The sequence below is a fragment of the Salvelinus fontinalis genome, chromosome 6 (genome assembly GCF_029448725.1).
Source record: "Salvelinus fontinalis isolate EN_2023a chromosome 6, ASM2944872v1, whole genome shotgun sequence".
Taxonomy (NCBI): domain Eukaryota; kingdom Metazoa; phylum Chordata; class Actinopteri; order Salmoniformes; family Salmonidae; genus Salvelinus; species Salvelinus fontinalis.
In genome coordinates this window covers 83,602,833-83,627,315 of record NC_074670.1, presented here as the reverse complement: position 1 = coordinate 83,627,315, position 24,483 = coordinate 83,602,833, and the positions used below count along the sequence as shown (strand labels likewise).

The following is a 24,483-nucleotide window of genomic DNA, read 5'->3' as shown; positions in this document are numbered from 1 at the left end:
GTGATTGTGGAGGCCAGGTCATCTGATGCAGCACTCCATCACTCTCTTTCTTGGCTCAAATAGCTCTTACACAGCCTGGAGTTGTGTTGGGTCATTGTCCTGTTGAAAAACACACTATAGTCCCACTAAGTGCAAACCAGATGTAATGTTGTATTGCTGCAGAATGCTGTGGTAGCCATGCTGGTTAAGTGTGCCTTGAATTATATATAAATTACTAACAGTATCACCAGCAAAGCACCCCCAAATCTCAAATTTGGACTCCTCAGACCAAAGGATAGAGTTCCACCGATCTAATGTCCATTGCTCGTGTTTCTTGGCCCAAGCAATTCCCTTCTTATTTTTGTCCTTTAGTGGTGGTTTCTTTGCAGCAATTTGACCATGAAGGCCTGATTTCACAGTTTCCTCTGAACAGTTGATGTTGACATGTGTATTACTTGAACTCTGTAAAGCATTTATTTGGGCTGCAATCTGAGGCTGGTAACTCTAATGAATTTATCATCTGCAGCAGAGGTAACGCTGCGTCTTCCTTTCCTGTGACGTTCAAAGTTCTTGAAATGTTCCGCATTGACTGACCTAAATGCCTTTAATAATGGACTGCCGTTTCTCTTTGCTTATTTGAGCTGATCTTGCCATAATATGGACTTGGTCTTTTATCAAATAGGGCTATCTTCTATATACCAGCCATACCTTGTCACAACACAACTGATTGGCTCTAACACTTTTAAGAAGGAAAGAAATTCCACAAATTAAGTGAAGGCACACCTGTTAATTGAAATGCATTCCAGGTGACTTGCTTGAGAGAATGCCAAGTGTGCAAAAATGTCATCGAGGCAAAGGTTGGCTACAAAATCTAAATTATGTTTTGTTTAACACTTTCTTTGGTTACTACATGATTTGGCAGGTAGCCTAGTAGTTAGAGCGTTGGGCCAGTAGCAGAAAGGTTGCTGGATCGAATCACTGAGCTGACAAGGTACAAATTTGCCGTTTTGCATCTGAGCAAGGCAGTTAACCCACTGTTCCTCAGGCGCCGATGACATGGATGTCAATTAAGGCACCCCCCCCGCACCTCTGAATCAGAGGGGTTTGGTTAAACACATTTCAGTTGAATGCTTTGTTGTACAACTGACTAGGTATCCCACTTTCCCATGTGTTATTCCATAGTTTTGATGTCATAATTTTTTTTCTGCAAAGTAGAAAATAGTAAAAATGAAGGACACCTTGAATGTGTGTGAATGTCCCGACCTTTGACTGGTACTGTAATTATTCAGACCATTTGCCATGAGACTTGAAAATCAGCTCTGGTGCATCCTGTTTCCATTGATCATCCTTGAGATGTTTCTACAACTTGATTGGAGTTCACCTGTGGTACATTCAATTGATTGGACATGATTTGGAAAGGCACACAACTGTAAATATAAGGTCCCACAGTTGACAGTGCATGTCAGAGCAAAAAACCAAGCCATGAGGTCAAAGGAATTGTCTGTAGAACTCCAAGACAGGATTGTGTCGAGGCACAGATCTGGGGAAGGGTACCAAAAAATGTCTGCAGCATTGAAGGTCCCCAAGAACATATTGGCCTCCATCATTCTTAAATGGAAGAAGTTTGGAATCACCATGAGTCTTCCTAGAACTGGCCCGCCTTGCCAAATTGAGCCATCAGGGGAGAAGGGTCTTGGTCAGGGAAGTGACCAAGAACTTGAGTTCCTCTGTGGAGATGGGAGAACCTTCCAGAAGGTTAACCATCTCTGCAGTACTCCACCAATCAGGCCTTTATGGTAGAGTGTCCAGACGGAAGCCACTCCTCAGTAAAAGGAACATGGCAGCCCGATTGGAGGAAACCAGACACCGCTCATCAGCTGGCCAATACCATCCATACGGTGAAGCATGGTGTTGGCAGCATCATGCTGTGGGGATGTTTTTCATTGGCAGGGACTGGGAGACTAGTCGAGATCAAGAAAAAGCTGAACGGAGCAAAGCACAGAAAGATCTTTGATGAAAACCTGCTCCAGAGTACTCAGGACCTCAGACTGGGGCGAAGGTTCACCTTCCAACAGGACAACGACACCAAGCACACAGCCAAGACAACACACAAGTGGCTCTTAATGTCCTTGAGTTGCCCAGCCAGAGCCCGAACTTGAACCCGATCGAACATCTCTAGAGACCTGAAAATAGCTATGCAGCGACGCTCCCCATCCAACCTGACAGAGCTTGAGAGGATCTGCAGAGAAGAATGGGAGAAACTCCCCAAATACAGGTGTGCCAAGTTTGTAGCGTCGTACCCAAGAAGACTTGGCTGTAATCGCTGACAAAGGTGCTTCAACAAAGTACTGAGTAAAGGGTCTGAATACTTTATGTAAATGTGATATTTCTGTTTTTGTTCAATACATTTCTAAAATAAAGTTTTTGCTTTGTCGTTATGAGATATTTGTGTGTAGATTGATGAAAAGAACAACAATTGAATCCATTTTAGAATAAGGCTGTAACAAAATGTGGAATAAGTTAAGTGTTCTGAATATTTTCTGAATGTACATTTAGTTAAATTTGATAAATTACGTTGTCAATGCTATAGGCCTCCTGGAAGCATTTATTTTTATTTTTTAGAACTGGTGGTCATGCATTTGATTTGTTTTGATTAGTTCCTTGGTTTCTAGCCCTAACGGCTTGAATGGTACTAGCTACTTCTGCTGTTTTTAGTATGGAATCAAAGACGAGGCAAGATACGTTTGACATCTTTTACTGCAGAGTCAGTCTGACGTTGGTGCATTTGACCTCTCCCCTCTCTCTCGTCCTGCTCCTAAAGGTCACGACCCTGGTGAACTCCAGCAACAAGGGTCCGTCCAATAAGAAGAAGGGTCGCTCCAAGAAGGCCCATGTATTGGCTGCCTCGGTGGAAACCGCTACGTTGAACTTCCTGGATAAAGGAGAGAAGATCGCCAAGGAGAGCCAGTTTCTCAAGGACGAGCTCACTGCTGCTGTGGAGGATGTCCGAAAGCAAGGTACTGTTGAGCTTCTATTGGCCTTGTTGAGCTTCTATTGGCCTTGTTGAGCTTCTATTGGCCTTGTTGAGCTTCTATTGGCCTTGTTGAGCTTCTATTGGCCTTGTTGAGCTTCTATTGGCCTTGTTGAGCTTCTATTGGCCTTGTTGAGCTACTAGAGGTACTGTTGAGCTACTAGAGGTACTGTTGAGCTACTAGATATGTAATTTGGCCTTGTATTTCTGCCTCTTGAGTTCAAGAGAACATATTTATTCAGTTGGGGGCTGTCAGATTCTCCCCTCTGAATTCATTCAAACTGCTTCCTTGCATTGAACCCTTGCTCTCTGCTCTTTCATATCTTCCATTCTACTCTGCCCTGCAGTCTTTCAATCTCTCTTGCCCGTATTGAGGGGAAAGTGTGTGTGTGTCTGCGCGCCAGGGTTTCTCTGGATCAAAAAGGGGCTCAAGTGGGTGGGCGTGGCAGGATTTGAGTCGTTACGGCTGACATTTCAAGAATTTGAGGCCCCCCAACGTGTGCAGTGATTGGCTTAACAATGCTACAATTTCCTGCAATTTTACACTTTTCTATGGAGCCAAGATACATTTTTTGCAGTTTTAAAGCTAATTTCCTGAAATTATTCACACTTTGTCATGCAGCTGAGAGAAAATGTTGCAGATTACAAAGATAAAATCTGCTATTCTACCTTCTGGAGCTGACTATTGTTTTTGTAGTTTTAAAGGTCGCCCAAGCATTTCAAAGGCAGAAAAATTCCTGTTGTGTTAGCTCAGTCTAGAGGGCTGTGTAGAAGCTTCGCAGTCTTATGCATCATCACCCCAATCTTTTAACTCTGCAGCTACTAGGAGTAATGAGATTTAACAGAGTGATTTCCCTCTCTGTCCCTCCTGGTGGAGGGAGGCGAGGAGTCAGGTTAATGGAGAGGTTTAACCCTGTCAAGATGCTCAGCTCCTCATTTCTCAATCGCTTGTTTTGCCATGAATGTTTTAAAAACCTGTTGATATTGATGCCTATTGAATGAGACAATGTTTTATAGGGAGGAGAGGGATCTCACCCACTATCTTCTCTCTCATCCCCCTTTTCTTCCTATTTACATACAGAGTATCTGTATCCCAATTTGCCCAGGCTGAAAATATGGATTTTCTGCACATGTGCAGTTTTGTTTTTAAAGTTACTGATTTTCCACTCTGTTGCCTGTATTAGCTGCTGAGGGCTCCACTCTGTTGCCTGTATTAGCTGCTGAGGGCTCCACTCTGTTGCCTGTATTAGCTGCTGAGGGCTCCACTCTGTTGCCTGTATTAGCTGCTGAGGGCTCCACTCTGTTGCCTGTATTAGCTGCTGAGGGCTCCTCTCTGTTGCCTGTATTAGCTGCTGAGGGCTCCACTCTGTTGCCTGTATTAGCTGCTGAGGGCTCCACTCTGTTGCCTGTATTAGCTGCTGAGGGCTCCACTCTGTTGCCTGTATTAGCTGCTGAGGGCTCCACTCTGTTGCCTGTATTAGCTGCTGAGGGCTCCACTCTGTTGCCTGTATTAGCTGCTGAGGGCTCCACTCTGTTGCCTGTATTAGCTGCTGAGGGCTCCACTCTGTTGCCTGTATTAGCTGCTGAGGGCTCCACTCTGTTGCCTGTATTAGCTGCTGAGGGCTCCACTCTGTTGCCTGTATTAGCTGCTGAGGGCTCCACTCTGTTGCCTGTATTAGCTGCTGAGGGCTCTACTCTGTTGCCTGTATTAGCTGCTGAGGGCTCCACTCTGTTGCCTGTATTAGCTGCTGAGGGCTCCACTCTGTTGCCTGTATTAGCTGCTGAGGGCTCCACTCTGTTGCCTGTATTAGCTGCTGTGCTGAGGGCTCCACTCTGCTGCCTGTATTAGCTGCTGTGCTGAGGGCTCCACTCTGCTGCCTGTATTAGCTGCTGTGCTGAGGGCTCCACTCTGTTGCCTGTATTAACTGCTGTGCTGAGGGCTCCACTCTGTTGCCTGTATTAACTGCTGTGCTGAGGGCTCCACTCTGCTGCCTGTATTAGCTGCTGTGATGAGGGCTCCACTCTGTTGCCTGTATTAGCTGTGGGCACCACTCTGTTGCCTGTATTAGCCGAGGGCTCCACTCTGTTGCCTGTATTAGCCGAGGGCTCCACTCTGTTGCCTGTATTAGCTGCTGTGCTGAGGGCTCCACTCTGTTGCCTGTATTAGCTGCTGTGCTGAGGGCTCCACTCTGTTGCCTGTATTAGCTGCTGAGGGCTCCACTCTGTTGCCTGTATTAGCTGAGGGCTCCACTCTGTTGCCTGTATTAGCTGAGGGCTCTACTCTGTTGCCTGTATTAGCTGCTGTGGGCTCCACTCTGTTGCCTGTATTAGCTGCTGAGGGCTCCACTCTGTTGCCTGTATTAGCTGCTGAGGGCTCCACTCTGTTGCCTGTATTAGCTGCTGAGGGCTCCACTCTGTTGCCTGTATTAGCTGCTGAGGGCTCTACTCTGTTGCCTGTATTAGCTGCTGAGGGCTCCACTCTGTTGCCTGTATTAGCTGCTGAGGGATCCACTCTGTTGCCTGTATTAGCTGCTGAGGGATCCACTCTGTTGCCTGTATTAGCTGAGGGCTCCACTCTGTTGCCTGTAATAGCTGCTGTGGGCTCCACTCTGTTGCCTGTAATAGCTGCTGTGGGCTCCACTCTGTTGCCTGTATTAGCTGCTGTGGGCTCCACTCTGTTGCCTGTATTAGCTGCTGAGGGCTCCACTCTGTTGCCTGTATTAGCTGCTGTGGGCTCCACTCTGTTGCCTGTATTAGCTGCTGTGCTGAGGGCTCCACTCTGTTGCCTGTATTAGCTGCTGAGGGCTCCACTCTGTTGCCTGTATTGGCTGCTGAGGGCTCCACTCTGTTGCCTGTATTGGCTGCTGAGGGATCCACTCTGTTGCCTGTATTGGCTGCTGAGGGCTCCACTCTGTTGCCTGTATTAGCTGCTGAGGGCTCCACTCTGTTGCCTGTATTAGCTGCTGAGGGCTCCACTCTGTTGCCTGTATTAGCTGCTGAGGGCTCCACTCTGTTGCCTGTATTAGCTGCTGAGGGCTCCACTCTGTTGCCTGTATTAGCTGCTGAGGGCTCCACTCTGTTGCCTCTATTAGCTGCTGAGGGCTCCACTCTGTTGCCTCTATTAGCTGCTGAGGGCTCCACTCTGTTGCCTGTATTAGCTGCTGAGGGCTCCACTCTGTTGCCTGTATTAGCTGCTGAGGGCTCCACTCTGTTGCCTGTATTAGCTGCTGAGGGCTCCACTCTGTTGCCTGTATTAGCTGCTGAGGGCTCCACTCTGTTGCCTGTATTAGCTGCTGAGGGCTCCACTCTGTTGCCTGTATTAGCTGCTGAGGGCTCCACTCTGTTGCCTGTATTAGCTGCTGAGGGCTCCACTCTGTTGCCTGTATTAGCTGCTGAGGGCTCCACTCTGTTGCCTGTATTAGCTGCTGAGGGCTCCACTCTGTTGCCTGTATTAGCTGCTGAGGGCTCCACTCTGTTGCCTGTATTAGCTGCTGAGGGCTCCACTCTGTTGCCTGTATTAGCTGCTGAGGGCTCCACTCTGTTGCCTGTATTAGCTGCTGAGGGCTCCACTCTGTTGCCTGTATTAGCTGCTGTGCTGTGGGCTCCACTCTGTTGCCTGTATTAGCAGCTGAGTTACTTCCAGCTATTTACTCACGCCACGATATCAGCATATACAGTGGCTTGCAAAAGTATTCACACCCCTTGGCATTTTTCCTATTTTTTTGCCTTAAAACCTGGAATTAAAATAGATTTTTGTATCATTTGATTTACCCATTACGCCTACCACTTTGAAGATGCTAAATAGTTTTTATTGTGAAACAAACAAGAATTAAGATAAAAAACAAAACTTGAGCATGCATCACTATTCACCCCCCCAAGTCAATACTTTGTAGAGCCACCTTTTGCAGCAATTACAGCTGCAAGTCTCTTGGGGTATGTCTCTGTAAGCTTGGCACGTCTAGCCACTGAGATTTTTGTCCATTCTTCAAGGCAAAACTGCTCCAGCTCCTTCAAGTTGGATGGGTTCCGCTGGTGTACAGCAATCTTTAAGTCATACCACAGATTCCCAATTGGATTTAGGTCTGGGCTTTTACTAGGTCATTCCAAGACATTTAAATGTTTCCCCTTAAACCCCCTGAGTGTTGCTTTAGAAGAATGCTTAGGGTCATTGTCCTGCTGGAAAGTGAACCTCCGTCCCAGTCTCAACTCTGGAACACTGAAACAGGTTTCCCTCAAGAATTTCCCTGCGTGTGTATGCATACAGGTGGACTAATTATGTGACTTCTGAAGGTAATTGGTTGCACCAGATCTTATTTAGGGGTTTCATAGCAAAAGGGGTGAATACATATACACACACCTCTTTCCCATTTTTTATTTTTTTTATTTTTTTTATTTATTTTTTGACTGCAGTAATTTTTTTCTTTTCACTTAACCAATTTTGCTTTTGTGTATGTCCATTACATGAAATTAAAATTAAAACCAGTTTTAATTACAGTTTGTAATGCAACAAAATAGGAAAAACACCAAGGGAGATGAATACTTTTGCAAAGCACTGTATGGCATAAGTATGGAACCGGGCGACGCTAAACAAACTTGCCCATTTGTCAAGACTTTTTCCTCCACCGGTCCGGATATGAGCTCGACCTGACTAGAACGTTTGTCTGCCCAGAGATGGAACACAAGACCACAGACAAGCTGTCTAATTAGTCTAATTAGTGATTGAATGTATTTTTTCTCTTCATCATCATCATCATTGCAGACGTTGGTTAAACTGCAGGAGGCAGCAAAAAGGGGGTAGATTTTGGCATTGATGGGGAAGGTGTTTATTTCAAACAGCCACGTTGGTGGGTGGTCAGGGCTCCACCGTACGAGCGTTTCATTCACATTTTGTGAATTGAAAAGTCTAGTATGATCACATTTTATAGTAACATAAGTGCAGCAGTAGCTGTTTTCAAAATATTTCTGCTGTTTTTTTTGTTTTTTTCCCCCAATAGCATTTAAATTAAATCGCACAAAGTCATAGATCTAGGAATCTTATAGCCTAGTCCACCTGGTGCCTCAACACTGCCTGGCTGTGCGCACGTGAGAAGCTGAGGTGAAATATTCATTTTTAGAAGCCCTGCTCACCGGCATAAGTTGGTTTAATTTACTCGAAACGAAAGTCACGTGAAGTGAGGCTGTCCTTGTGTTTCTTGGCTAGTTACATTTTGTTTTGTTCACAAGCTAGATTGTTAAACAATGTTTTTATATTTCAACTGTTGGGGAAGAGAAGAACACGCGGCTACTCGTCAGACTCAATCTCACAGGCACAAACATGACTCTGGTCACGTTACCTCGGTAATCTTCCGCCCTTAAAGGGGCAGTTGAAAAATGTCTTATCTGGGATATTTTGGTCAAAAGACTCGGGTCACAAAAAAATGTAATGAAGCAATATGCCACGTTACTTCTCACTAGTATTACAGGTTTTGTTTTATTAACATTACAAAACATGCACATCTGTTTTTTGTTTTGGTGTAGTTTTGGCAACAAAAACATATTTTGACTGGTAGTTTGGCTCCTGAGTGGCGCAGCGGTCTAAGACACTGCATCTCAGTGCAAGATGCGTCACTACAGTCCCTGGTTCGATTCCAGGCGGTATCACATCCGGCCTTGATTGGGAATCCCATAGGGCGGCGCACAATTGGCCCAGCGGCGTCCTGGTTTGACCCGGGATGGGCCGTCATTGTAAATAAGAACTTGTTCTTAACTGACTTGCCTGTTTTTTTTGTTTTTAAATCTACGTGCCACGCTGACTGGTGGACCAAAAAGTACATTTTAGGGCCTTCAAGTAGTTCTCAGGAACTACCATATGACAGCAAGCCAGCAACTATAAAAATGTACCTACAATACACACAACGCTTGTTTTTCTCAAGTGTAGGGACTTCGTCCTTGTGCAACTGCAATGTATTTGATTTCTCCCCCCCCCCCCCCCCAAAGACCAGTGGTCACCAACTGATCTTCAAGGCATTCCTAGTCGATCACCAAACATTTCTGTAAAATAAAAAAGACTTCTTGCGTTTCAAATGTATTCCCCCCCCCCTCCTCTCTGTTGGCAGTAGGTGCATTTGATTCAGCTGCACTGACGCTGGTAAGGCAGTGTTCTCACGTTGAACCGTTTCATGTGTCTGAAGGTAGAAATATCAGTTTTCTGGAGCCTGTAGACTGTATTAACAAGCCTGGAACGCACAGCCAAGTTGATCCTGTGAGATTTCAAAACTAGACTCGATGAATTCAGTGTAGAGCTGCAGTTTTAATGAGTAAGTTATTCAGTACTTGAACACTGGTTTTGTGGTTTATAAAATAAAAATCTCCCTATCACACTCATGCTACAACCAGCGCTGCATAGAATGACTATAGCAAAGTGTTACCATAAACTTGGAGGAATATTTCACTGTCTCTGGTCATAGTGACATCATGAATTGGTGCACGAGGCAGAAATAACGCAGTGATACCTCAGTTTTGCCATCAGCTGGAAGACTGCCCCCTTTTCTTAGCCGATGGGCGGTAGAGGGGATGGACGGTGAGTCAGGTGTGAGAGAGCCTCACCGCTCCTCCCTCCCTCCCTCCCGCGCTGTATCTATCTGGAGGCTTCCTACTGAGAGAGTTACATGATGGGAGAAGACGGGGAACACAACAAGCACATGATTTGAAGTGGAGACGAATATGGAGTTTTCACCCGTTTAAATCAGTACTAGGTGACCTACACATTGGTTTTAAATCAGTACTAGGTGACCTACACATTGGTTTTAAATCAGTACTAGGTGACCTACACATTGGTTTTAAATCAGTACTAGGTGACCTACACATTGGTTTTAAATCAGTACTAGGTGACCTACACATTGGTTTTAAATCAGTACTAGGTGACCTACACATTGGATTTAAATCAGTACTAGGTGACCTACACATTGGATTTAAATCAGTACTAGGTGACCTACACATTGGATTTAAATCAGTACTAGGTGACCTACACATTGGATTTAAATCAGTACTAGGTGACCTACACATTGGATTTAAATCAGTACTAGGTGACCTACACATTGGATTTAAATCAGTACTAGGTGACCTACACATTGGATTTAAATCAGTACTAGGTGACCTACACATTGGATTTAAATCAGTACTAGGTGACCTACACATTGGATTTAAATCAGTACTAGGTGACCTACACATTGGATTTAAATCAGTACTAGGTGACCTACACATTGGATTTAAATCAGTACTAGGTGACCTACACATTGGTTTTAAATCAGTACTAGGTGACCTACACATTGGATTTAAATCAGTACTAGGTGACCTACACATTGGTTTTTGTAACGTAGCTGCTGCCCCCCCCCCCCCCCCCCCCCCCCTTCACGTAGCTTTTCGCTCCCATTCGGAAATTATTAAGACCCTTTGACTTTTTCCACATTTTGTTACGTTACATCCTTAAAAATAATTCCGATCCTTTACTCAGTACTGTTGAACCACCTTTGGCAGCGATTACAGCCTCAAGTCTTCTTGGGTATGACGTTACAAGCTTGGCACGCTTGTATTTGGGGAGTTTCTCCCAATCTTCTCTGCAGATCCTCTTAAGCTCTGTCAGGTTGGATGGGGAGCGTCGCTGCACAGCTTTTTTCAGGTCTCTAGAGAGAGGTTCGATCAGGTTCAAGACCGGGCTCTGGCGGGGCCACTCAAGGACATTCAGAGCCACTCCTGCGTTGTCTTGGCTGTGTGCTTAGTGTCGTTGTCCTGTTGGAAGGTGAACCTTCGCCCCAGCGTTGAGTGCTCTGGAGCAGGTTTTCATCAAGGATCTCTCTGTACTTTGCTCCGTGCAGCTTTTTCTTGATCTCGACTAGTCTCCCAGTCCCAGCCACTGAAAAACATCCCCACAGCATGATGCTGCCACCCCCATGCTTCACAGTAGGGATGGTGCCAGGTTTCCTCCAGACGTGACACTTGGCATTCAGGCCAAAGATTTCAATCTTGGTTTCATCAGACCAGATAAACTTGTTTCTAATGTTCTGAGAGTCTTTAGGTGCCTTTTGACAAACTCCAACTGAGGAGCGGCTTCTGTCTGGCCACTACCATAAAGACCTGATTTGGTGGAGTGCTTTAGAGATCATTCTTACTGGAAGGTTCTCCCATCTCCACAGAGAACTGGTCAGTGACCACCGGGTTCCTGGTCACCTCCCTAACCAAGGCCCTTCTCCCCAGATTGCTCAGTTTGGCCAGGTAGCCTGCTCATTGAAGAGTCTTGGTGGTTCCAAACTTCTTCCATTTAAGAATGATGGAGGCCACTGTGTTCTTTGAACTTTAAATGCTGCAGAAATGTTTAGGTACCCTTCCCCAGATCTGTGCCTCGACACAATTCTGTCTCGGAGTTCTACAGACAATTCCATTGACCTCACGGCTTGGTTTTTGCTCTGACCTGCACTGTCAACTGTGGGACCTTATATAGACAGGTATGTGCCTTTTCCAAATCATGTCCAATCAATTGAATTTAACACAGTTGGACTCCAAGTTGTCGAAACATCTCGAGGATGATTAATGGAAACAGGATGCACCTGAGCTCAATTTCCTGTCTCATAGCAAAGGGTCTGAATACTTATGTAAATAAGATATTTCTGGTTTTTATTTGTAATATACATTTCTAAAAACGGGTTTTCACTTTAGATCAGAATGGCATTGTTGTGCAGATTTGAGAAATAATTTTAAATACATTTTAGGACAAGGCTGTAACGTAAAAATGTGGGAAATGTCAAGGGGTCTGAATAGTTTCTGAATGCACTGTGTATATATATATGCAGGATAGCAGCTCCATACATTTGCACATCTTTGTGGGGCCACAGTGGATTTGCATGGCACAGCATTCCCGGATGAATCATTAGTGTGCTGGGCGGGGTTTGGTTGCTAATCCTAGGTATGTCGTGGGCTTACTGCAGGGCTAAACGGGGGATTGTCACGGCTGCTAGTGCACAGCTTGTAGCGTCTCTTTTCAGCTTTGTTCCTCTATCCGGGATTCTTCAATTTTCTGGTTCGCCCAGACTGACTGTTGCCAATGAAATGACAAGGGAGAGCATAGCAGAACTCCTGCATGCGAGGGAGGGAGGAAAGGATTGTAAAGATGTCATTGATCTCTTATTTATTTAAATGGCTGTGTTCTCCACGTGCCTCGTGGGATCTTACCGAAGCAAATTCTGTTTCAAATGTAATGTCATGCCTGTCGCGACGACAGTTTCAAATGTCATGTCACGCCTGTCGCGACGACAGTTTCAAATGTCATGTCACGCCTGTCGCGACGACAGTTTCAAATGTCATGTCACGCCTGTCGCGACGACAGTTTCAAATGTCATGTCACGCCTGTCGCGACGACAGTTTCAAATGTCATGTCACGCCTGTCGCGACGACAGTTTCAAATGTCATGTCACGCCTGTCGCGACGACAGTTTCAAATGTCACGCCTGTCGCGACGACAGTTTCAAATGTCACGCCTGTCGCGACGACAGTTTCAAATGTCACGCCTGTCGCGACGACAGTTTCAAATGTCACGCCTGTCGCGACGACAGTTTCAAATGTCGCGACGACAGTTTCAAATGTCGCGACGACAGTTTCAAATGTCGCGACGACAGTTTCAAATGTCGCGACGACAGTTTCAAATGTCGCGACGACAGTTTCAAATGTCGCGACGACAGTTTCAAATGTCGCGACGACAGTTTCAAATGTCGCGACGACAGTTTCAAATGTCGCGACGACAGTTTCAAATGTCGCGACGACAGTTTCAAATGTCGCGACGACAGTTTCAAATGTCGCGACGACAGTTTCAAATGTCGCGACGACAGTTTCAAATGTCGCGACGACAGTTTCAAATGTCGCGACGACAGTTTCAAATGTCGCGACGACAGTTTCAAATGTCGCGACGACAGTTTCAAATGTCGCGACGACAGTTTCAAATGTCGCGACGACAGTTTCAAATGTCGCGACGACAGTTTCAAATGTCGCGCCTGTCGCGACGCCAGTTGCAAATGTCACGCCTTATTTGCTCTCTGCCAATCCTGACTCCTCCCACTACTTACTACCGCCTGCTATAGCTAGTCTTTTTCTCCTGCTGGAACTAGCTACACAGCCCATCTGTAAATAGCCCACCCAACTACCTCATCCGCATATATTTTTTGCTCCTTTGCACCCCAGTATCTACTTGCACATTCATCTTCTGCACATCTATCACTCCAGTGTTTAATTGCTAAATTGTAATTATTTCACCACCATGGCCTATTTATTGAGTAAACTCACTAATCTTACTACATTTGCACACACTATATAGATTTTCCTAGGGTGTTATTGGCTGTACGTTTGTTTATCCCATGTGTAACTCTGTTTTGTTTGTCACTTTGCTTTATCTTGGCCAGGTCGCAGTTTTAAATGAGAACTTGTTCTCAACTAGCCTACCTGGTTAAATAAAGGTGAAATAAAAACTATAGCCTAGTCTCTCTCTGCTGCTGGAACTATAGCTAGTCTCTCGCTCTCTGTTGCTGGAACATAACATATCTGGTTTACTTATCCTTTGCGTGGCGCTCACTTGCACAGGAAAGAGGTCCCAGAATAGTTTATATTAACCAGTTTACCAGCATGAGCTTCAGGCCGGACCCAGTAGATGGTTGATAAGATGGTTAAAGTTCGTTGCAGACAGATGGGGTGGAGATGAATGGTATTGAAAGAACAAACGTTCTAGCGCCCTCTTCAGTTCTCTCTGGTATTTCATCAAATAGTGTGCTTAAAGCACCAGACAAGCTCAGTGCATTATAGTTGTTTCATTAAAATCACAGGGTGTGTCTATATATGGGACAAATACATTTTTTAAAACATTTTGACCAATCCATTGGTTGAAAAAACCAGACTACTCCTTTTTGACCAAGATTTTGTATTTTTTTTAGCTGGGTACAGCCCGAGGTTACTGGTACACTTAGTCAGGGATATCGCTCTCACTGTGTGAGTTCTACAGCTAATGTCTGTGACAAACAAACTCCGACACTCTCTCTGTGTGTTACTGGTATAGTTCAGGGGGTGATGGGCGAACCGTTGTGCTCTAGGAGGTGTCTGCTCGGTAGACGAAGTCGTGCCAGCAGTCTTGTCAGTGCCTGGGAATGTCAGCCTCAGCCTGCCTCTGCTATTCTATCTGTGTCCCAAATGCCACCCTATTCACTTTTTTTATAGTAGGCTACTTTTGACCAGGCCCTGGGCTCTGGAATAGGGTGCCATTTGAAATGCACACAGTCATTGGACAGGAATACAGCAGCTCTGCTGGTGGTGGAGCTGGCCTGTCAGTTAGGACTATGTCACGCTGTTCTGGTGAGCGTGGACAGACTGATAATGCTGCCATTGACTGGGCCTTAGTCCTCCCCTCCCTACCCCTCTCTTTCGCCTCTCTCTTCACCATGCATGCCATGCATATAGAAGGCATTTTATACCCAACTGTGGCATACCAGCTGTTTTAAATGGGGAGAAGGAGGCAGATATAATTTTGGGTTGGAGGTAGGATGGGGGGAAAGGAGGCGGGGTGGGCTATGCTATGCATGTTTTAGGGCTTGTGTTTTCAAATGTTTTTTGCATTTCTCTATTTATTTTTAACTCCTTTTCTCCCCAATTTCGTGCTATCCAATTGGGGTTTTGTCTTGTCCCATCGCTGCAACTCCCGTACGGACTCGGGAGAGACAAAGGTCGAGAGCCGTGAGTCCTCCGAAACACGACCCAACCGAGCCGCGCTGCTTCTTGACACAACGCCCACTTAACCCGGAAGCCAGCCGCACCAATGTGTCGGAGGAAACACCGTGCACCTGGCGACGGTGTCAGCGTGCACTGCGCCGGGCTGACCACAAGGAGTCGCTAGAGCGTGATGGGACAAGGTCATCCCGGCCGGCCAAACCGAACCCGGACGATGCTTGGCAAAATTTGCGCTGCCTCGTGGGTGTCGCGGCCGGCTGTGACACAGCCTGGGATCAAACCTGGATCTGTAGTGACGCCTCTAGCACTGTGATGCAGTGCCTTAGACCGCTGTGATACAACCTGGAGTCAAACCAGGGTCTGTAGTGACGCCTGTAGAACTGTGATGCAGTGCCTCAGACCGCTGTGATACAACCTGGAGTCAAACCAGGGTCTGTAGTGACGCCTGTAGAACTGATGCAGTGCCTCAGACCGCTGTGATACAACCTGGAGTCAAACCAGGGTCTGTAGTGACGCCTGTAGAACTGTGATGCAGTGCCTCAGACCGCTGTGATACAACCTGGAGTCAAACCAGGGTCTGTAGTGACGCCTGTAGAACTGTGATGCAGTGCCTCAGACCGCTGTGATACAACCTGGAGTCAAACCAGGGTCTGTAGTGACGCCTGTAGAACTGTGATGCAGTGCCTCAGACCGCTGTGATACAACCTGGAGTCAAACCAGGGTCTGTAGTGACGCCTGTAGAACTGTGATGCAGTGCCTCAGACCGCTGTGATACAACCTGGAGTCAAACCAGGGTCTGTAGTGACGCCTGTATAACTGTGATGCAGCCTCAGACCGACCTCTCTTTCACCCCTCTGGACTCAGTTCGTCTCTCCTCTCGCTGCTGCCTGTGGCTTGTTGTGTGAGACACATTGTAGTTATTTTATTTAGTGAGCTGGCCTTGTCTGGTGGGTTAGACCATTGCGGTGTGGTGGAGACAGAGGGACTAGAGTATAATAAAGGATACATCTCCTCAAAACAGCCTCCAATAGGAAGGAACTACAGGAGTAAAGATGGAGAGACAATGGCTTACTCCAATTAGTCAACTGGTTGTTATATTGTTGATCTTCAGAGAGAAATTACATTTTATATATATATATATATATATATATTTGTTAGTTATGGCACACGACACCGGTCTTATTCGTGCCCATTGCGGAAGCTGATACTAATCTGTTCTTGATGCCATGGGAACGGAACAGTCCAAGAAGAAGGGGTGTGTGGGTAAGATGCACGTCTCTCTAGAATGCGCACACCAATTTGTGCACGTTCATTGTTTCGTAACTTCATTGTGTGTATTGTTTGAATTGTTAGTCTATCAATTCTCCATTACATATCACCAGTAGTACATTTATTGTTTATTCCCATCATCCATGTTGGTTTGGTTACGGTCATTTCTGTTAACGGATATTATTTCACTCTTTTACCGTTCTCTTTGTCGTAGTGGACAAAGCGCTGGCCCTGTGCTACACTTGAGAGAAACCAGTTTTGGGTTATTTCGTAACATTTTAAATAATTATTATTATATTTCTTTTTTTTTTGTACATTTGGTAATTTTATTTGGAGTGCTCCTGTCAATGTTGAGTAAGGATGTGCACCTGATTACGCATAGAAGTAGGCCTATCGGGCCTCCCGAGTGGTGCAGTGGACCTGAGCGCTGTGGCGCCGTGCCACTAGAGATCCTGGTTCGAGTCCAGGCTCTGTCGCATCCGGCCGCGACCGGGAGACACATTTGCCCCAGCGTCGTTCGGGGAGGGTTTGGCCGGCAGGGCGTGTCATTGTCCCATCGCGCACTAACCACTCCTGTGGCGGGCCGGGCGCAGTGCACGCTGACATGGTTGCCAGGGGTACGGTGTTTCCTCCGACACATTGGCGTGGTTGGCTTCCGGGTTAAGTGAGCATGGAGGATGCATGGGTCTCGACCTTCGTCTCTCCCGAGTCCCATCGCTGCAACTCCCGTTCGGACAAGACTAACTACCAATTGGATACCACGAAATTGGGGCGAAAAAAGGGCAACAAACTAAGTAGGCCTGTCGGCTACCTGGTCTGCGTGCAAATATAGGCATATTAATGTGCCCATTTAGGGATCTGATCGTATTTCTGATTGACCTAACGCACTACCGCTAATGAGACGTGAAGCTTCTCAAAGTATTGTTTACTAAACCTCCAAACAACATGCATAGGACGTCTATTACATCCACGGAGAATGACTAAAGTTCCTCAATGGATTTGAAAAATCTTTACAGCTCTCTTTTTCAATGAATCACTCTGCTTGAAAGGGGACAAATGTCATAAAATATGCCTACCTGATTACTACTTATCCATTGCTCAAATATCTTACAGCAGTGTGTCACAAGCTCATTAGGGCCCGGAGTATTTAATATAAAGTTGTACGTTTGCTAGCAGGAGCTTCGGTTGAACCCAAGTCAACACTAGATGTTTCAAGGTTGTTGCAGGCAGGTCATGTATAGCCAATGTGGTTTATAGAATATTTATTTTTATCAGGATATTTTCTCCCTGCAGGCTGCTGTTTATTTTTTTCCATTTTTTAAATTGTTGCCTTCAGTCTTTTTATATAATTGGCCATTGAATTAACTTTTTATTTTTTGTATAATTTTTATTTGGATAGTATTTTAATTAGCCACATGACAATGATTTTGAGAAACGAAGATGCTTATAATATATTTAAATGAAACGGTGTGTGGGGGAAAATACAAGTTTAAAAATGAAAGATTGGACAACTCTCGTTTTGGCCGGGAATTGTTATATTCGGGGACAGTCCAACTGGGGGCTGCTCTTGTATGTGGCCACCGTGTCTGTACCAAATGGCACCACATTCAGTATATAGTGCACTACTTTTGACCTGGACTCTGGTCACTAAATTGACTATAGAGTGCTGTTTTGGGAGGAGCACAGACTTCTGGAGCAGCATTCATGGCTGCTGGGTCACATTTCTTTCAAAACCGTTTGAGTGAAACCTTTTCTAGGCAGCAAGCAGTGTACTGTTAGACGAGGGCAACGAAGACGGGTAACGTTGCTCTGAATGTCATTGTTGGAACATTTCACCGAAGACAGGGTTTGACACAAGCATTTTTAGCAGCCGTTATTGTAGTTAACATTTGACAGAATCCTATATAATTCATTTTCCCCCTCCAGTAACGTTTTATTTTTGGTGTGTCTGCTCTCGCAGACAAATTATGAATTTATAAGAGTTAGTTTTATGGGCTGGTTCTGATGGGACCTGAGGAGAGTAGGGCTGGTTCATTCAAAGTATGGACTGTATGTGTGGACCTGAGACTAGGTCTTTTCCTAGCACTGGTCAGACGTCAGTTATTTCATTTCTTTTGCCAGGAAATAGTTAATTCATTAACATCTGCCACTGTTTTCCAAGGAGTCCCGACATCCCATAAAACTTTTTTAAAACGTTGAAGCATTGCCACGACGCCTAATATTTTACCGCTAACAAATGCCAGCTCTTTCCTCCGCTTCTCTCTCTTCTGTGAGGCTACAATATGTGCCGTTTCCTGAGGAAGCTGTGAAGCGAGCTTCTAGTCTATTGCGTGTTTTTGTTTGTTATTAAAGAAAGTAAAACAGTATGTTTACTATTGTGTTCATGAGTCTGATATTAAATGTGTCTACTGCTTTTCATTAAATCAAGTATTGCATTCTGGTGTGTGTGGTCTACAGAACTTGGTTCAGTTATGGCCTATATAAATCCGTTCATATGTGCAGAATATTGTATATATATTTGTTCATGTGGTTATATAGAGGTTGAAGGCAAAACAAGTGCCTGCTCTAAGTTAAAAACAGACTATACTATATTATAGCTAGGACTAAATAAATTCATCATGTGGTTATATAGAGGCTGAAGGTTTAAAACAGCCTATACTAAATCTAGTTTCAACAATGTGTTTTTAATTTTAACAAGTTTTTACATCATCCATTAACACAAAATTCACTAAAACATTATCAACAAAAAAAAGCTTAGCGAAACGCAAAAATAAGTAGGCCTAAAATGTTAATTTCAAATGACCTCAAAATACAAACGTAGCGTACATGACAATGCAACGACGTAAAAACAAGTTTACGAACAAATCGTCCAAGAATGTGCTTCGTGTTCTGGTCTCATAATGATTTTGGACTCTTCGAACGCGTTGAAATTGAGATGGTCCCACAAAGAAGTGTCCAAGTAGACTAGGTGCTCATTACCGTAACACCCTGTATATAGTAGGCTAGGTGCTCATTACCGTAACACCCTGTATATAGTAGGCTAGGTGCTCATTACCGTAACACCCTGTATATAGTAGGCTAGGTGATCATTACCGTAACACCCTGTATATAGTAGGCTAGGTGATCATTACCGTAACACCCTGTATATAGTAGGCTAGGTGCTCATTACCGTAACACCCTGTATATAGTAGGCTAGGTGATCATTACCGTAACACCCTTGTATATAGTAGGCTAGGTGATCATTACCGTAACACCCTGTATATAGTAGGCTAGGTGATCATTACCGTAACACCCTGTATATAGTAGGCTAGGTGCTCATTACCGTAACACCCTGTATATAGTAGGCTAGGTGCTCATTACCGTAACACCCTGTATATAGTAGGCTAGGTGCTCATTACCGTAACACCCTGTATATAGTAGGCTAGGTGCTCATTACCGTAACACCCTGTATATAGTAGGCTAGGTGCTCATTACCGTAACACCCTGTATATAGTAGGCTAGGTGATCATTACCGTAACACCCTGTATATAGTAGGCTAGGTGATCATTACCGTAACACCCTGTATATAGTAGGCTAGGTGCTCATTACCGTAACACCCTGTATATAGTAGGCTAGGTGCTCATTACCGTAACACCCTGTATATAGTAGGCTAGGTGCTCATTACCGTAACACCCTGTATATAGTAGGCTAGGTGCTCATTACCGTAACACCCTGTATATAGTAGGCTAGGTGCTCATTACCGTAACACCCTGTATATAGTAGGCTAGGTGCTCATTACCGTAACACCCTGTATATAGTAGGCTAGGTGCTCATTACCGTAACACCCTGTATATAGTAGGCTAGGTGCTCATTACCGTAACACCCTGTATATAGTAGGCTAGGTGCTCATTTTTCTCGGGTGGATGTTGGACACGCACATTGACTCTGTACCGGTACCCCCTGTATATAGCCTCCACATTGACTCTGTACCGTAATACCATGTATAAAGCCTCCACATTGACTCTGTACCGGTACCCCCTGTATATAGCCTCCACGTTGACTCTGTACCGTAATACCATGTATAAAGCCTCCACATTGACTCTGTACCGGTACCCCCTGTATATAGCCTCCACATTGACTCTGTACCGTGACACCCTGTATATAGCCTCCACGTTGACTCTGTACCGTAATACCATGTATAAAGCCTCCACATTGACTCTGTACCGGTACCCCCTGTATATAGCCTCCACATTGACTCTGTACCATAACACCCTGTATATAGCCTCCACATTGTCTCTGTACCGTAACACCCTGTATATAGCCTCACTATTTTACTGCTGCTCTTTATTTGTTTACTTTTCCCCCCCTGAACTGCATTGCTTGTTCTGACCTCAGAATGAATGCTGAGGGGAGCAGTGCAACATCTTTTTAAAGCTGAAATATTTGGGTTATTAGCATATGAATGACTTTGCAATTTAGATTTCTGGACTTTTATAAGTCATCCATCCAACCCATTTATTCAGAAATGCAATTTTGGTGAAAGTTGCGCCCCTGCCATAGCCAAATAGATGATATTATAGATGAGAACATTTTCGGCCATATGAAGAACAGCTATGCCCGATTTTTTATTTTTTTTTTTTATTTTTAATGAAATGCTGCAAACAAAGCATGGTTTCCTGAACTTTAAAAAGACTCATAAACAGAAACCGGCTACACAGCTGGCTTTAGTTTCCCTGTAAGGAAACTCAACGTAAACTGAATGCGTGGGGGGGTTCAGGGTTGCATAGTACCTTCCACAAAAAGTTTTGCCCGACAGACATGTCAGCAAGAACATACCTGGTGTCTAGTAAACATGTTATACATGTTGAATTGATATAAATTTAACATGATCTAATGTTATGACACAGGCCACGGTCTGTATTATATAACAAGACAAAGCACCACTTAGTTAACTAATGCCAGAGGGAATGTGTCATGACCCAGCAGCACAAAGCCAAGACAAACACCTCTACTTTAGTTATTATACCGGGTGACGTGTAACGCTCTACTTTAGTTATTATACCGGGTGACGTGTAACGCCCTACTTTAGTTATTATACCGGGTGACGTGTAACACCTCTACTTTAGTTATTATACCGGGTGACGTGTAACGCCCCACTTTAGTTATTATACCGGGCGACGTGTAACGCCCTACTTTAGTTATTATACCGGGTGACGTGTAACGCCCTACTTTATTTATTATACCGGGTGACGTGTAACGCCCTACTTTAGTTATTATACCGGGTGACGTGTAACGCCCTACTTTATTTATTATACCGGGTGACGTGTAACGCCCTACTTTAGTTATTATACCGGGTGACGTGTAACACCTCTACTTTAGTTATTATACCGGGTGACGTGTAACACCTCTACTTTAGTTATTATACCGGGTGACGTGTAACACCTCTACTTTAGTTATTATACCGGGTGACGTGTAACGCCCTACTTTAGTTATTATACCGGGTGACGTGTAACGCCCTACTTTATTTATTATACCGGGTGACGCGTAACGCCCTACTTTAGTTATTACACCGGGTGACGTGTAACGCCTTTAGTTATTACACTACAATGAGTTCACAAACTGGTCTTCTCCCCTGTTGGTTTATCTTGACCGTTTAACTTTACGGTGTAATTTTGTCTCTTCACTGAGGAGCAGTGTGATTGATGGTGTATAATGCAGTGTTTTCTGGCTTGTAGGCTAATTCAACTGTAACACAAAGTACATGTGCCTGGCACATTGTTCAGAAAACGGAGTCTTCTGGTCTGTGTAATGGTGAGGTCTGGTCTATGTAATTTTATTTATTTCACATTTATTTAACCAGGTTGGCAAGTTGAGAACACATTCTCCTTTACAATTGTGACCTGGCCAAGATAAAGCAAAGCAGTTCGACACAACAGTTACACATGGAGTAAAACAAACATACAGCCATTAATACAGTAGAAAAACAAGTCTATATACAATGTGAGCAAGTGAGGTGAGATAAGGGAGGTAAAGGCAAAAAAAAGGCCATGGTGGCGAAGTAAATGCAATATAGCAGGTAAAACACTGGAATGGTAGATTTGCAGTGGAAGAATGTGCAAAGTAGAAATAATGGGGTGCAAAGGAGCAAAATAAATAAATACAGTAGGGGGAGAGGCAGTTGTTTGGGCTAAATTATAGATGGGCTATGTACAGGTGCAGTAATCTGTGAGCTGCTCTGACAGCTGGTGCTTAAAGCTAGTGAGGTGAGATAAGCGTTTCCAGTTTCAGAGATGTTTGTAGTTCGTTCCAGTAATAGTCAGCAGAGAACTGGAAGGAGAGGAGGCCAAAGAAAGAATTGGTTTTGGGGGTGACCAGAGCGATATACCTGCTGGAGCGCGTGCTGCTATTGTGACTAGCGAGCTGAGATAAGGGGGGACTTTACCTAGCAGGGTCTTGTAGACGACCTGGAGCCAGTGGGTTTGGCGACGAGTATGAAGCGAGGGCCAACCAACGAGCGCGTACAGGTCGCAGTGGTGGGTAGTATATGGGGCTTTGGTGACAAAACGGTTGGCACTGTGATAGACTGCATCCAGTTTATTGAGTAGGGTTTTGGAGGCTATTTTGTAAATGACATCGCCGAAGTCGAGGATCGGTAGGCAGAACTCATGTTTGGCAGCATGAGTGAAGGACTTAACTTTGGATTGGAGATGTTTGATGTGAGTCTGGAAGGAGAGTTTAGTCTAACCAGACACCTAGGTATTTGTAGTTGTCCACATATTCTAAGTCAGAGCCGTCCAGAGTAGTGATGTTGGACAGGCGGGCAGGTACAGGCAGCGATCGGTTGAAGAGCATGCATTTTTTTTTTTTTTTTTTAGGGGAGGATCAGCTTAGTATTGCGGAAAGAATGTTGCTTCCAATGTAATTGTCTGCATCATTTCCATTCCCCCATATTTTTTTGGGTAAATATATGTATCCATACACGTATGCATACATATACACATATATACATACACATACCTATATAGACATACATACTTTTTTAAAGAATATGCCTTTATTATTATTCCCCGCGACCCTACCACCAATCCCCCAATTGGAGTAAACTTATAAACACTTCTGCTTTTACCTTCAATTTCTACATCTTATACCTATCTTACAGACACAGTCCACTTTACAACAGTTCTCTCTTATTTGTTCTTAGTCCTTCCTCTATTTCTGTTGTCCATCCAATTTTATTTCCACTTGTAACTGTGCTATTTCACAAAAGCTCCGCACCTATACACATTTCACAGATCCCGTATGCCCTATATTGTTTATCTTGTTATTAGTCCCACCCTTCAGCTCCACCCAACCCCTCCCATCTATCTTCCAACATCATCCATTTCGGATTTCTATTTCTATTTGCCATACATTTCTCAACTGTGCTGTGATGCTTCACAAAAGACCTGAACCTTCCTATTCTCATAGCTTCTACAGATTGTAAATTAAAAATAAACATCTTTGCCAAAATAATTATTATATTATTGATTGATTGACTATGGCTTTTCAAATCCCCCAGTATTGCTATCTGTAGCGTTAGTTTTAGGCAAATGTTGCAATTCTTCAGCCATTCCTGGACCTGTGACCAAAAACGAGAGCATGCATTTAGTTTTACTTGTATTTAAGAGCAAATGGAGGCCACGGAAGGAGAGTTGTATGGCATTGAAGCTCATCTGTAGGGTTGTTAACACAGTGTCCAAAGAAGGGCCAGAAGAGTACAGAATGGTATCGTCTGCGTAGAGGTGGATCAGAGACTCACCAGCAGCAAGAACGACATCATTGATGTATACAGAGAAGAGAGTTGGTCCAAGAATTGAACCCTGCGGCACCCCCATAGAGACTGCCAGAGGCCCGGACAACAGGCCCTCCGATCTGACACACTGAACTCTATCAGAGAAGTAGTTGGTGAACCAGGCGAGGCAATCATTTGAGAAACCAATAATGGTCTGGTCTATGTAATGGTGAGGTCTGGTCTATGTAATGGTGAGGTTAATGTAATGGTGAGGTTTGGTCTATGTACAGTCGTGGCCAGAGGTTTTGAGAGTGACACAAATATACATTTTCAGTCTGCTGCCTCAGTTTGTATGATGTCAATTTGCATATACTCCATAATGTTATGAATAGTGATCAGATGAATTGCAATTAATTGCAAAGTCCTTCTTTGCCATGCAAATTAACTGAATCCCCCAAAACATTTCCACAGCCTTTCAGCCCTGCCACAAAAGGACCAGCTGACATCATGTCTGTGATTCTCTGGTTAACACAGGTGTGAGTGTTGATGAGGACAAGGCTGGAGATCACGCTGATTGAGTTCGAATAACAGACTGGAGTGTGGTGCTTGGAATCAATGTTCTTCCTCTGTCAACCGTGGTTACCTGCAACGAAACACGTGCCGCCGTCATCGTTGCTTTGCACAAAAAGGGCTTCACAGGCAAGGATATTGCTGCCAGT

At 44.5% G+C, this 24,483-nt stretch overlaps 1 protein-coding gene across 2 annotated transcripts in view; it reads left to right on the top strand.

The window, feature by feature from the left end:
- LOC129858538 (catenin alpha-1-like) overlaps positions 1 to 24,483 on the top strand; it is a 295,543-nt gene that overhangs the window by 4,909 nt on the left and 266,151 nt on the right. For both annotated transcript variants that reach the window (XM_055927845.1, XM_055927844.1), the window contains exon 3: positions 2,801 to 2,996. In XM_055927845.1, the coding sequence (XP_055783820.1) occupies positions 2,801 to 2,996 (196 nt within the window). The remainder of the gene's footprint in view (positions 1 to 2,800; positions 2,997 to 24,483) is intronic.